This window comes from Hypomesus nipponensis, chromosome 10 (genome assembly GCF_054491055.1).
Source record: "Hypomesus nipponensis isolate SF chromosome 10, ASM5449105v1, whole genome shotgun sequence".
Classification (NCBI taxonomy): Eukaryota; Metazoa; Chordata; class Actinopteri; order Osmeriformes; family Osmeridae; genus Hypomesus; species Hypomesus nipponensis.
Window position 1 is genome coordinate 17,542,599 of NC_140370.1, and position 13,970 is coordinate 17,556,568.

At 52.4% G+C, this 13,970-nt stretch overlaps 2 protein-coding genes across 3 annotated transcripts; one reads left to right on the plus strand and one right to left on the minus strand.

Annotated features, from left to right (window-relative positions):
- Positions 1–1,658: 1,658 nt before the first annotated feature.
- Positions 1,659–4,245, plus strand: LOC146272086 (caspase-8-like). The gene is made up of 5 exons (XM_084708471.1): positions 1,659–1,797; positions 1,905–2,167; positions 2,992–3,097; positions 3,226–3,829; positions 3,967–4,245. The coding sequence occupies exons 2-5, from the start codon at positions 1,907–1,909 to the stop codon at positions 4,091–4,093; spliced, it is 1,098 nt and encodes a 365-aa protein (XP_084564597.1). The 5' UTR covers positions 1,659–1,797; positions 1,905–1,906; the 3' UTR covers positions 4,094–4,245.
- LOC146272087 (tissue factor-like) lies at positions 4,213–7,284 on the minus strand. 2 transcript variants are annotated; one of them, XM_084708473.1, is made up of 6 exons: positions 7,022–7,284; positions 6,613–6,733; positions 6,082–6,275; positions 5,777–5,958; positions 5,369–5,534; positions 4,213–5,198 (listed from the first exon to the last, which is right to left on the minus strand). In XM_084708473.1, exons 1-6 carry the CDS (start codon positions 7,092–7,094, stop codon positions 5,047–5,049), a joined length of 888 nt encoding a protein of 295 aa, XP_084564599.1. In that variant the 5' UTR covers positions 7,095–7,284; the 3' UTR covers positions 4,213–5,046. The 2 variants fall into 2 exon arrangements, with proteins under 2 accessions (XP_084564599.1, XP_084564600.1); XM_084708474.1 differs by having other exon boundaries at positions 6,613–6,730; positions 7,022–7,283.
- Between the last annotated feature and the right edge of the window lie 6,686 nt (positions 7,285–13,970).

Consider the following 13,970-nt stretch of genomic DNA (forward strand, 5'->3'; position numbering starts at 1 on the left):
CAGAGGGGAGATCAGAGGGGAGGGGGCAGAGGGGAGATCAGAGGGGAGATCAGAGGGGAGATCAGAGGGGAGATCAGAGGGGAGATCAGAGGGGAGATCAGAGGGGAGAGGGCAGAGGGGAGATCAGAGGGGAGATCAGAGGGGAGATCAGAGGGGAGATCAGAGGGGAGATCAGAGGGGAGAGGGCAGAGGGGAGATCAGAGGGGAGGGGGCAGGGGAGAGGGCAGAGGGGAGATCAGAGGGGAGATCAGAGGGGAGAGGGCAGAGGGGAGATCAGAGGGGAGATCAGAGGGGAGGGGGCAGAGGGGAGATCAGAGGGGAGAGGGCAGAGGGGAGATCAGAGGGGAGAGGGCAGAGGGGAGATCAGAGGGGAGAGGGCAGAGGGGAGATCAGAGGGGAGAGGGCAGAGGGGAGATCAGAGGGGAGAGGGCAGAGGGGAGATCAAAGGGGAGGGGGCAGAGGGGAGATCAGAGGGGAGAGGGCAGAGGGGAGATCAGAGGGGAGGGGGCAGAGGGGAGATCAGAGGGGAGGGGGCAGAGGGGAGATCAAAGGGGAGGGGGCAGAGGGGAGATCAGAGGGGAGAGGGCAGAGGGGAGATCAGAGGGGAGGGGGCAGAGGGGAGATCAAAGGGGAGGGGGCAGAGGGGAGATCAGAGGGGAGAGGGCAGAGGGGAGATCAGAGGGGAGGGGGCAGAGGGGAGATCAAAGGGGAGGGGGCAGAGGGGAGATCAGAGGGGAGAGGGCAGAGGGGAGATCAGAGGGGAGAGGGCAGAGGGGAGATCAAAGGGGAGGGGGCAGGGGAGGGGGCAGAGGGGAGATCAGAGGGGAGGGGGCAGAGGGGAGATCAAAGGGGAGGGGGCAGAGGGGAGATCAAAGGGGAGGGGGCAGAGGGGAGATCAGAGGGGAGATCAGAGGGGAGATCAGAGGGGAGAGGGCAGAGGGGAGATCAGAGGGGAGAGGGCAGAGGGGAGATCAGAGGGGAGATCAGAGGGGAGATCAGAGGGGAGATCAGAGGGGAGATCAGAGGGGAGGGGGCAGAGGGGAGATCAGAGGGGAGATCAGAGGGGAGATCAGAGGGGAGGGGGCAGAGGGGAGATCAGAGGGGAGAGGGCAGAGGGGAGATCAGAGGGGAGATCAGAGGGGAGATCAGAGGGGAGATCAGAGGGGAGATCAGAGGGGAGGGGGCAGAGGGGAGATCAGAGGGGAGAGGGCAGAGGGGAGATCAGAGGGGAGATCAGAGGGGAGATCAGAGGGGAGATCAGAGGGGAGGGGGCAGAGGGGAGATCAGAGGGGAGATCAGAGGGGAGATCAGAGGGGAGATCAGAGGGGAGAGGGCAGAGGGGAGATCAGAGGGGAGAGCAGAGGGGAGATCAGAGGGGAGATATAAATCTACAAAACCAGGCCACTGATCCCCATGTTCACTGTTCCAGTTCAGTTTAATATCAGGCACAATGTTTCTGACCATGTACAGTGTGATTGTAATATGTGGTGCATTTTTTAAAGGTCTGGTGTAGAATGCATGTCAGGTTATGGAAACAGGTTCATCCGATAACACTTTGTGTATGCCATCTACACTCACCTGACCTGTCTGTCTGGCTGTTGGGTTGTTATTAGAACAGGGCTGATTTCCTGTAAATCCCCCTTGCTTCTTTCATGTACATGTAAAGTGAGAGGCAGGTGTGTTGATCTAAAGGTTTATGTAACAGGGCTTATAAATGCTGCACTGTGTTCATTCTTCTGCTCGAGATAGTCAGAGGAAGACCCAGTTAAACACGTCTAACTGATCATCTAACTTAAGGTATTTATTCTCAACATTTAATTTCATTCACAGTTTTTCATAGTTGTTCAATATGAATCAGACCTCAACTTCCAACCCTCCCCTATTTCTCCTTAACTGTATTTCAGACATGGACAAGATGACGAAGCCACTTGACCAGGTTTTGTGTGAGTGTCATTATCGTCCAGATGATGATGGTGAAGATAAAGATATCACAGGTGGATCAACACTTCCCAGTCACAAAGGTCAACTCAAGCAGTTAGGTAGCCATGAGTTCTGTCAATGCTGTCTAAGTGAGACCCAGAAGGAGCAGTGTCCGGTCTACAGGCAGATCTTGGAGCAGTACCCACTGGACGAGGTTCAGGCTGTCTCCAACGTGTCACCACATAGGGTAAGACGAGCACACAGAATCTCAACAGCTCATGTTGTATTTTCAGCCAACTCCCAACTTCACCTACCCACAAGGCATCATAGGAACTCATAACAGACCCTTAATGAGCTAATGCGATTAACAAAGGCATTTGCAATAAAACTAAGTGCTTAATGCACCGAGTTCATAGTAAGGAAAACAGGTTAGTCTCATTGTGTCCACCTGTGTCTTGTTTGGTTCTGTGTATTTTAGGCTCCTGTGTTGTGTCCAGTCTTAGTCTTGTCTTTACCCTTGTCATTGTGAGTACCCTGTCTGTTCCTGTTTTGAGTAATAAGCCCTTTGTGTTGACGCCATGCTTGCCTACTCTCCTGCGCTTGCGCTTGAATCTGTATTTGTGTGAGATGACAACACCTCAAGTCCCATCTGCCACCTCGTCTACACACCTGAGCACCAGGGTGATGTCACACCTGAGCACCAGGGTGATCTCACACCTGAGCACCAGGGTGATGTCACACCTGAGCACCAGGGTGATGTCACACCTGAGCACCAGGGTGATGTCACACCTGAGCACCAGGGTGATGTCACACCTGAGCACCAGGGTGATGTAACACCTGAGCACCAGGGTGATGTCACACCTGAGCACCAGGGTGATGTCACACCTGAGCACCAGGGTGATGTCACACCTGAGCACCAGGGTGATGTCACACCTGAGCACCAGGGTGATGTCACACCTGAGCACCAGGGTGATGTCACACCTGAGCACCAGGGTGATGTCACACCTGAGCACCAGGGTGATGTCACACCTGAGCACACTCATTACAGATGTCTTCTTTCTCTCTAATCAGGGACGTGTGTATCAGATGGACAGCACGCCACGAGGCATCTGTCTGATCATCAGCAACAAGGACTTTGGGGGACCACGGAACAGACATGGAACAGAGAGGGATGTTGGTATGACAACCTATCACACTTTACATCTTGTATGATCACAACTGGAATGAGTAGCTTGTTCTACATTGATTAAGCAACCCATATAGAAGCAAACATTTGAATGAAATCATAAAATATTTCTGCTGCAGAATCTCTGTCGAGGGTGTTCAGCAGGCTGGGGTTCACAGTGCTGCTGTGTGTGGACAAGACTGCCCAGCAGATGAAGGAGGTGCTGGAGGGCATCTCCAAGCTGCAGGACAGTATGTACAACCTGGTGGATAGGACGTCCAAGATGGAGCTGCATCAAAATCCACTGCGGCAGTATGGGCTGTATGAGTACTCAGCCAGAGGAGTCTTCATTCCTTTGAAGGAGCTTCCACATCATGGAGATGCCTTCGTCTGCTGTCTGCTGAGTCATGGAGGAGAGACAGGTGTCTGTGGTGTGGACGACGTACAGCTTCCCATCGACCAGATCCTCTCGCCATTCAACGGTGTGAACTGCCCAGTCCTCAACAACAAGCCTAAGGTGTTCTTCATCCAGGCGTGTCGGGGGGGGCTGAAAATGCAAGGAATTATCAAAGATCTCAGTGGTGGTGGCACATTTCGTGAGACACAAGGATGCTACATACCATCTGAGGCCGACTTCCTGGTTGTCAGGTCAACCGTGAATAATTATGTTTCCTATAGAAGTGCAGAACTTGGGTCCGTATTCATCCAGAGTATGTGCAGCCAGCTGATCTCAGACTGCCCCAGGTATTAATCACTACTCACACAGCTGTGACAATCCTAATTATGGCAAGCAAAAGTTTAACATTTTATATTACATTTATAAATGTATTGTCTTTATTAACTAAGTGGTGAGTTCTGATGTTGACTGTTTCTCTTGGCAGAGGTGAAGACATTCTGACCATTCTGACTGAGGTCAATGACAAAGTGAGCCAGGAGGGAAACCCCACCAACAAACAGGTCTCTGAGGGCAGCTTCACCCTGAGGAAGAGGCTGGTGTTTCCTGTTTAGCTGCGCACCCAGGATGGTCTGTGGTCCTCAGGGGCGTATCACTTCTAGATGCAGTTCTCTAGACAAGCCCTTAGATGGCGCTCTAACACCTCAAGATGCAAACACAGAACAAAACAATCTGATGTTTTTTCAGAATATTTTATTATAAAAGTGTAACAGTTTAGTAATGCCTCAGGGATTAATAGGGAGCCATTCATAACTTCTTTTTAGGTTTGTTTCCAGAACTGTACTAAAGGGCACCAGCTGCACATTATACTGTACAAATGAACTTCAAACAAGCAGACACACTTGTCCATTATCCTGATTAAATAAATACATAATGACAAAAAGGAAATAAATATCATTTAAAAGTATAAAATCAACATCAAAAGTGTATCTTCTTAATACTGCACTTGAAAAGTAAAACATTGTAAACATTCAATTGTATAAAATAATAAATATTCTTTAAAAAAATTGCTATTAGATTTCTCACTACGAGACCAGCTGATAATGAGCTTCCTTCAGACAGACAACACTGTGACTGTAACACACACACACACACACACACAGATTATAACTGATCCAAGACATCCACCATCTTGGATCTGATGACGTCAGCCATCTTGGATCAGAGGACATGTAAAGTCAGTGGGCTTCACAAAAACCAGAATCCAGTGTCAGCCACATTTGTGCAAAACCTAAACAGAGGAACATGGTTTCCTCCACTTGGGAGGGTGAATCCAGTTAAGTTGTAACTTGGTACCACACACACACACACACACACATACACACACACCACATACACCGAATGCACACACAGACACGTACACTGAATACACAAACATTATTTTAAATTCTCCGTTACTGTCAACACACACTGACACACACACTCACACACATTGCCACATTCACCAGCATTCCAGCACACTCTCACACACACACTCTCTCTCTCACACACACCCTCTCTCTCTCTTCTAGACGTGTGTCATGGCCAGGTCCTCCTTGCTGCTGGTCTTGTCTCCGTGGCGACAGCAGCCCTGGCAGCACAGTCCCACCAGGAGGAGGGTGAGGATGAGGAGGGTGAGGAGGATGAAGATGGCTCCCACTATCACCCCTGTGCTGAACTCTGAAAGGAGAGAGAGAGAGAGAGAGACTGATGAGACCCTGTCGCCACTACATGTGTGTGTGCGTGTATATGTGTGTGATAGTGTGTGTGTGTGTGTGTGTGTCTGTGTGTGTGTGTGTGTGTGTGTGTGTCAGTGTGTGTGTCAGTATGTGGTGTGTGTGTGCTCCTACCCTGGAAGAAGCTCCTCTCTCCCCCAGAGCACTGAGGTCTGCTCCACTGGCCCAGCCTGCGCTCTGCTGGTCTGGAGGGCAGGTAGGCCGCTACGCTGAAGCAGTAGCTCTGCCCTCGGTCCAGACCCTCCACCTCCACCTCGCTCTGCCTGGAGGTCTGCTCCCTCTGACACACACAGACACACACCTACATGTCACAAAGAGGAGACATGCCTGGCTCCCACACACACGTCACATTCTGACTGAGGACACAGTCTGTCTCAACTGGCGCAAAGGTGTCATTTTACCAGGGAAAACACTTTATGCGGTAGCCCTCATAACTCTATCGTTATCGGTATCAATGTCAGATAAGTATCACTGCTATTGTTGTTGTTGTTGTTGTGGTGGTGGTGCAGGTGTGTGTCTCACCTTGCCTGTGCTGCCTGCTTTGCTGTATCTGACCCGGTAGTGCAGGTCCTTCAGGAACACGTCTCTGATGCTCAGCATCACGCCCTCTCTGAACAGGGGGGTGGGGGGGTCGCTGACCAGCAGCCTCACCCGCGTCCTGTCCTCCCCCCACTCCACACGGAACTCTGGCTGGCCTATCAGGGCTGGGGGGGGAGACGGGGGAGGGTGAGAACAGCCAGCCAGACAGGTGGAAGGATGGAGCAAGAGACAGAGACTGACTGACAGACAGACAGACAGACAGACTGCCACTCATCAACAACACTTACTGTCTGTGTAGGGGCTGAACTGCGGAGCACGGGCAAAGGGGAACTCCACCAGGTCAGAGGTCATGCCAGGTAAGGGCTCTGATTTGACACCAGCTGAGTAGGTGGCCCTCAGGGGTCGGAGGTCGTTGGTGAGGTCACACTCTGTGTCAGAGGTCCTGATGCAGTGTGGGTTCGTCTTCCTGTTCTCTCCCAGCCTGCGGTGGACAGCTCAGTCAGACTGTGTGTGTGTGTTTGTGTTTGTGTGTGTGTGTGAGTGTGCGAGAGTGTGTGTGAGTGTGTGTGTGTGTTTGTGCTAGAAAGGCGCATTACAAATGAAATGTATTCTTATTATTGTCTGTGTACAAGAACTAGGTTAATTTACACCTGTGACCTCCTAATCTTTAGTCAAATGCTCGACCATTGAACTGTAGTCATCCGCAGAATAACTACATTAAAGAATAAGTCAGCTAAATGTGTGTGTGTGTGTGAGTGTGTGTGTGTGTTTGAGAGTGTGTGTGTGTGTGTGTCCTATCAGAGCAGCAGTAGACTCACTGAGAGAACTCCACCGTGTAGGAGAAGTTGGAGGGCAGCGGGCCCCACAGCAGGATGGTCTTGAAGTTGAAGGAGACCCAGGTGAGATCAGAGGCCGCAGGGAAGTGGTCTCGCTCTGCTGCTGAACCAGACAAGTGTGGGGTTACAGATCAGATCACTATTCTGTCCTGTTCAGTCAGGCTAGGAGTTTCTCCCCCCAGGGAAAGTTTTCTGTCTGTCTGATCCAGAATGATCGTCCATGAACCGTTAATGAAGTCATCTATCACAGCGAGAACAAATCAACAAACGGCCACTCCAACAGAAACAAACTAACGAATACTGCGCCAACTGAGCAAAAGTTCTATCGTTACCTACCTAAACACTATGTCAGAAGATATGTTTTTGAAGTGATTAAGAAGTGCAAACTTACCCTCCGCTCCGCCTGTGGCTGTCAGCGCACACAGCATCCCAACAAAGCTGAGAAATGTCTTCGTTAACTCCATCTTGTTCTCGTGGTTTAAATCCAAATGTTTCACTTGTCTAATATCTTGATTTATTCTGAGTCGACCTGTGACCCGTGTTCGCCCTTAAATACCGAGATCTGACAGACTTTATCGTAATCTTGCTAAATAATACTCCTCCGTGGGACGCAAGCGCTTATAAAGCCTTTTACCGTTAAGTTTCAAGTTGCAACTGTCGGAATTTTTTGTCGTGGCTCATGACTCATTTAACGCGTTAACTCCGCCTCCCCCATTCCCGCGGTCCGGTCTGAGATGCGCTCACGGGCGGAGAACTCCGTCTGCCGACTGTCCGTCAGCCTCCGCTCCGCTCCATATATGGTGATCCGGATAAAACCCTTCGCTTTCCAAACTGGTACCTGTGCAAGCTGCTGTTACAACCACAGAGACTGGTTTTGACATCATGGTCAGACCCCCCACACTGCTCTGATGCATTTAAATGACCACATTCCAAATTCCCGCCCTTGTGACAGTATAGACTATGTGACAGGAGGAAATATATTGATATGCAGGCCTATAGTAATATTTATATTTCATGTAGGCTACATATTGTTTATATTGTTTAAAAACAGAGGCGTATGGATCTAAAACCTTAAACGATGAGTTTAAATTGACCATGGGAGCAAAAATAGGTAGGCCTAAATGATGTGACAAATTCAAGCCATTCTGAGAGCACAGGATTAGGAGAGTCTATTCATTGAAGTAATTCCTTCAGTCATTATTTGGAATCAGCGGGGAAACGCAGAAATTGACCGGTAATCAGATTAGCATAAACCTTACAGCGTGACCCGGCAGCGGAGGCCGAACTTTGGGTGTACAGTTAACCGGTTGCCATAACAGTCTTCGGCGGTTTTATTCATTTGCCGGACTTCTGTGAGTCACGTGTAACTCATGAGCTCCGCCGGCGCGTGGAGACTGGAGAGTTAGTGTGGCTATAAGTCCTATTATTAGAACAGGAGAATGAATAGGAATGATGATGTGATGATATTCTCTGACACACTGTCTATCAAAGTGCTACTGAGGAAATTGAACTAGCTTAGCTGAATAATAGAGTGAGGATGTCAGTTTTCAGTACTAAACAGGCTACTCAGATGTGTGAAGGAAATAAACTCATAGATAACGGCAGAAGTTATGTGTATCATAGGATAAAATTAACTTTTTTCATATCTGTTATACCAACTACACAACATCAAGTTTTTATACTTTATCTACTATAACATAAGTATACCTGTACACCCAGAGTTCAGCTTCTGCTTCCGGGTCCCCATGCATTATCTACTACAGTAAAACTGCTACTTGCACTTTATCTACGATTCGATACTGTAGGTATAACTACTGTTGTCCAAACCTGACCCTGACCCTGACCCTGACCCTGACCCTGACCCTGACCCTGACCCTGACCCTGACCCTAACCCTAACCCTGAACCTACCCTACCCTGCCCTGCCCTGCCCTGCCCTGCCCTGCCCTGCCCTGCCCTGCCCTGCCCTGCCCTGCCCTACCCTGCCCTACCCTACCCTACCCTACCCTGATCTTGATAGATGGATCATGCTGGTTCTAGATGCTGTAACTTGTCTGTCAGATGTTTGAGTCCCCCTGCATGAGAAGTGACTGATCCCTGCTCCTCCAGCCTCCCCATGGAGCCCTGCTCCTCCAGCCTCCCCATGGAGCCCTGCTCCTCCAGCCTCCCCAAGGAGCCCTGCTCCTCCAGCCTCCCCAAGGAGCCCTGCTCCTCCAGCCTCCCCAAGGAGCCCTGCTCCTCCAGCCTCCCCAAGGAGCCCTGCTCCTCCAGCCTCCCCAAGGAGCCCTGCTCCTCCAGCCTCCCCATGGACCAGTTAAAGAACGTTCTCATGCCAGTTAAAGAACATTCCGGAATGCTCTGATCTCCTGTGAAGTCCAGCCCGGCTGTGAAGCTTGTGGTCCAAGGCTGTCATGTTGGATACATCAGAACACAACTCTGTGTCCTTGGGGTGCACGTGAAAATCCCCATGTTTACCCCCTCTCTCCCTCTCCCTCCTCTCCCTCCCTCCCTCCTCTCCCTCCCCTCCCTCCTCTCCCTCCTCTCCCTCCTCTCCCCCTCTCCCTCCTCTCCCTCCTCTCCCTCCTCTCCCCCCTCTCCCCCCTCTCCCTCCTCTCCCTCCTCTCCCTCCCTCCCTCGCTCCCTCCCTCCCTCCCTCCCTCGCTCCCTCCCTCCCTCCCTCCCTCCCTCCCTCCCTCCCTCCCTCCCTCCCTCCCTCCCTCCCTCCCTCCCTCCCTCCCTCCCTCGCTCCCTCCCTCCCTCCCTCCCTCCCTCCCTCCCTCCCTCCCTCCCTCCCCCTCTCCCTCCTCTCCCTCCTCTCCCTCCCTCCCTCCCTCCCTCCCCCTCTCCCTCCTCTCCCTCCCTCCCTCCCTCCCTCCCTCCCTCCCTCCCTCCCTCCCTCCCCCTCTCCCTCCTCTCCCTCCTCTCCCTCCCTCTTCTCCCTCCCTCCCTCCCTCCCTCCCCCTCTCCCTCCTCTCCCTCCTCTCCCTCCTCTCCCTCCCTCCCTCCCTCCCCCTCTCCCTCCTCTCCCTCCTCTCCCTCCCTCCCTCCCTCCCTCCCTCCCCCTCTCCCTCCTCTCCCTCCTCTCCCTCCTCTCCCTTTTCTCCCTCCCTCCCTCCCTCCCTCCCCCTCTCCCTCCTCTCCCTCCTCTCCCTCCTCTCCCTCCCTCCCTCCCTCCCTCCCTCCCTCCCTCCCTCCCTCCCCCTCTCCCTCCTCTCCCTCCTCTCCCTCCCTCCCTCCCTCCCTCCCTCCCTCCCTCCCCCTCTCCCTCCTCTCCCTCCTCTCCCTCCTCTCCCTCCTCTCCCTCCTTCCTCTCCCTCCTCTCCCTCCTCTCCCTCCCTCCCTCCCTCCCCCTCTCCCTCCTCTCCCTCCTCTCCCTCCTCTCCTCTCCCTCCCTCCCTCCCTCCCTCCCTCCCTCCCTCCCTCCCTCCCTCCCTCCCTCCCTCCCTCCCCCTCTCCCTCCTCTCCCTCCTCTCCCTCCCTCCCTCCCCCTCTCCCTCCTCTCCCTCCTCTCCCTCCCTCCTCTCCCTCCTCTCCCTCCCTCCCTCCCTCCCTCCCTCTTTCTCTCCCCTCTCCCACTCAGTCTTATTCTGTTCCCTCTACATTTCTCTCCCTCATCTCTCCCTCATCTCTCCCTCATCTCTCCCTCTTCTCTCCTTCTACCAGGCCCACCATCGCCCCACACCCTCTTTCATCTCTCGTTCCTTCTCCCTCCATCTCTGGGTCTCCTTGTGAGCCTGTTCCTCCGGCCTGGTCTGGTTCCCAGCAGCCCCTCGGGCCCCCCGGGCCCCCCAGGCCTTCCAGGCCCTCCAGGCCCCCCAGGCCCCCCAAGCCCCCCAGGCCCCCCAGGACTCCATTCTGAAAATGGCGCGGGGGGTTTCCTGTAATTATCCAAGCTTCATTCTTTCAACGCCCCCCTCCCCCCCTCCCCCTCCACCCCCCCATGTCCCCCTCTTTCACTTCCATCCTCATCCCCTGTCGGGACAGGAGGAACTATAGACAGGAGAGGCAGACAGGCAGGAGAGACTACAGACAGGAGAGGCAGACAGGCAGGAGAGACTATAGACAGGAGAGGTAGACAGGCAGGAGAGACTATAGACAGGAGAGGCAGACAGGCAGGAGAGACTACAGACAGGAGAGGCAGACAGGCAGGAGAGACTATAGACAGGAGAGGTAGACAGGAAGGAGAGACCAGCAGAGACCCAGAGCGAGGAGAGACTGCAGGATCCGTCTGACCTCACTAGGATGGAAAGTGAGCGTGGTGGGTGTTTGGAGCCAAATGACACCATGATGAAGCAACCCTACTTCTCCTTTCCTTCTCTCTCTCTCCCCCCTCTCGACCCCTCCTCCATTTCTCCCACCCTCTTCCTCTCTCCCCCCTCTGTCTCTCCCCCTTTCTTCCCCCTCTCCCATCCCCTCTCCCCAACTCCCGTCGCTACGGGAACAGAGGTCTTGTGACCCCCGCTGGAGAGCGGAGGTCCTGACAGGATGTGGAGGACAGAGGAGGAGGTCTCCCGTGTTTCAGTGGTGAAAACTACTTCCTGTTTCTAGTATGAACCCAGACAATGTCTGCCTGTCTGTCTAACAGCCTGCCTTCCTTTCTGTCTGTCTGTTTGTCTGCCTGGCTGTCTGTGGGTGTGTGGGTGTGTGTGTACGTGTGTGTGTGCATGTGTGTGTGTGTGTGTGTGTGTGTACGTGTGTGTACGTGTGTGTACGTGTGTGTGTAACCTCCTGCTCAGCTCATCATCACTGTGTTTCCACTATGGCACAAGGCAGGAATGAGGCTGTGAGATCAGCAACTGAAACTAAAACCAAACTAAAGCAGACATACACAGATGGCAGCAGGATCTTTCTTGGAAGATATTAAGGAACTCTTTACAATAATCTTTGCTCAATCTTCCTTTCTTTCCCTTCTTCTCTCCCCTCCTCTCCTCGCCCTCCTTCCTGTCTCCTCTCTCCCCTCCTCTCCTCACCCTCCTTCCTGTCTCCTCTCTCCCCTCCTCTCCTCACCCTCCTTCCTGTCTCCTCTCTCCCCTCCTCTCCTCACCCTCCTTCCTGTCTCCTCTCTCCCCTCCTCTCCTCGCCCTCCTTCCTGTCTCCTCTCTCCCCTCCTCTTCTCACCCTCCTTCCTCTCTCCCCTCCTCTCCTCGCCCTCCTTCCTGTCTCCTCTCTCCCCTCCTCTCCTCGCCCTCCTTCCTGTCTCCTCTCTCCCCTCCTCTCCTCACCCTCCTTCCTCTCTCCTCTCTCCCCTCCTCTCCTCACCCTCCTTCCTCTCTCCTCTCTCCCCTCCTCTCCTCACCCTCCTTCCTCTCTCCTCTCTCCCCTCCTCTCCTCACCCTCCTTCCTCTCTCCTCTCTCCCCTCCTCTCCTCACCCTCCTTCCTCTCTCCTCTCTCCCCTCCTCTCCTCACCCTCCTTCCTCTCTCCTCTCTCCCCTCCTCTCCTCACCCTCCTTCCTCTCTCCTCTCTCCCCTCCTCTCCTCACCCTCCTTCCTGTCTCCTCTCCTCTCCTTTCAGAAACCCCACATAAGATCATCTCTCTGAATGCCCATGTGTGTGTGTGTGTGTGTGTGTGTGTGAGACAGGAGTGTGGGAGCTGGGATCCATTACAGACACACACATACTTAACCCCCACCACACACACACACACACACAGTCTGGTTCTAATGCAGAAACAACAACACATCCATATTTGGGCATTCGTCTTTTAGAGATTTAGAGATCCATGGTAACGACTCTCTAAAGGCCACGCCCACAAGGTAACACTGGTATCTGCACACTGAACAGCCAAACTGCGTATTTTTAAACATTTAACTGTTGTTATTTTATGATAATTTCTTTCATTCACGTTGTCATAGTGAATGTGGCTGGAAGCTGTTTGGGTTATGCTGATCAGAAGAGGGGAGGACTCAAGTTTCATCACTTCCCTTTTTCATGAAGAGCACAGAGGAAGTGACTTTTTGCAGAATCATTGTGGAGTTGCAGAAGGTGAGTGGTGTAAACTGGGGTTCTTCCAGGAGGGTGGCCTGTATCATTGTTCCGCTATAGAATGTGACTTTATTGTAAACAAGAACATCCTGTATGAAAATAAACACAAACAACTTGGACAACAGAATGTTATTGCATGGTAGTCAAAGGGATGACTTCCTTGTAGCAATGCTTCTTCCTGTCTCCTACTTCCTGTCTCCTCCTTCCTGTCTCCTCCTTCCTGTCTCCTCCTTCCTGTCTCCTCCTTCCTTTATTCTACTTCCTGTCTCATCTCTAGGATCAATATATGGAGGATAAGAGGTATCGACTGATAACCCATGCATATTTTGAACAGCTCCCTCCTGGACACTAACATGAGGCAGCAGTGACTGTGGACACTAACATGCGGCAGCAGTGACTGTGGACACTAACATGAGGCAGCAGTGACTGTGGACACTAACATGAGGCAGCAGTGACTGTGGACACTAACATGAGGCAGCAGTGACTGTGGACACTAACATGAGGCAGCAGTGACTGTGGACACTAACATGAGGCAGCAGTGACTGTGGACACTAACATGAGGCAGCAGTGACTGTGGACACTAACATGAGGCAGCAGTGACTGTGGACACTAACATGGGGCAGCAGTGACTGTGGACACTAACATGGGGCAGCAGTGACTGTGGACACTAACATGGGGCAGCAGTGGTCTAAATCAATGGTTGTAATTATGTAATCTGTTTTCCTGCATTAGTATAATTACGTAAATAGTTTCTGCAATGTCCAGGGTAGTATAACAGGTGGCTATTTTGACTTCCCAAGAAAAGATTTTGGAAAACAAAATCTCTCTCTCTGACTCAGCATTATCTGCAGCTGCTCTCCGTCTCCTCCCATCCCAACACATTCCTCTCTCCTCCTCCCCTCCTTCCTTCCTCCTCCCCTCTCCTCTTCCTCACCCTCCTTCCCTCTCCTCTTCCTCACCCTCCTCCCCTCTCCTCTTCCTCACCCTCCTCCTCCCCTCCTTCATGCCTTCAGTCTGTCCCTGGGTCAGTTATAATTGTTTATTAGTAATACTTCTAACTTGGCAATCTTTTTAAAGATAACAAAAACATGTTTAGGAATGGCAAGATGAACTGACTCCCTCTCTCTGTTTCCCTCCCTCTCTTTCTCTCTCTTTCTAACTCTTTTCCTCTTCTTCCTTTCCTCTATCCCTCCCTTTTTCCCTCTCTCCCTCTACCCTCCCCCCCCCCCCCCCTCTCTCTGTTATAAACATTCCTGCCCCAGATGTCTCCAGTGGTTCTCGTGTTTTGGGAACATCACATCCCTTGCTGTGCCTATTGTACATGTGCGTGTGTGTTTGTGTGTCTGCAGTTGTGTGTG

What these genes read in the sequence shown, in the direction of transcription:
- LOC146272086 (XM_084708471.1), top strand. Translation starts at nt 1,907, where the DNA reads ATGGACAAGATGACGAAGCCACTTGACCAGGTTTTGTGTGAGTGTCAT. An exon ending in CCAACGTGTCACCACATAGG is followed by an intron (nt 2,168 to 2,991) that starts GTAAGACGAGCA and finishes CTCTCTAATCAG; the next exon opens with GGACGTGTGTATCAGATGGA. An exon ending in CTGATCTCAGACTGCCCCAG is followed by an intron (nt 3,830 to 3,966) that starts GTATTAATCACT and finishes TTCTCTTGGCAG; the next exon opens with AGGTGAAGACATTCTGACCA.
- LOC146272087 (XM_084708473.1), bottom strand. Translation starts at nt 7,094, where the DNA reads ATGGAGTTAACGAAGACATTTCTCAGCTTTGTTGGGATGCTGTGTGCG. An exon ending in TACACGGTGGAGTTCTCTCA is followed by an intron (nt 6,276 to 6,612) that starts GTGAGTCTACTG and finishes TGTCCACCGCAG; the next exon opens with GCTGGGAGAGAACAGGAAGA. An exon ending in GTTCAGCCCCTACACAGACA is followed by an intron (nt 5,959 to 6,081) that starts GTAAGTGTTGTT and finishes CTCCCCCCCCAG; the next exon opens with CCCTGATAGGCCAGCCAGAG.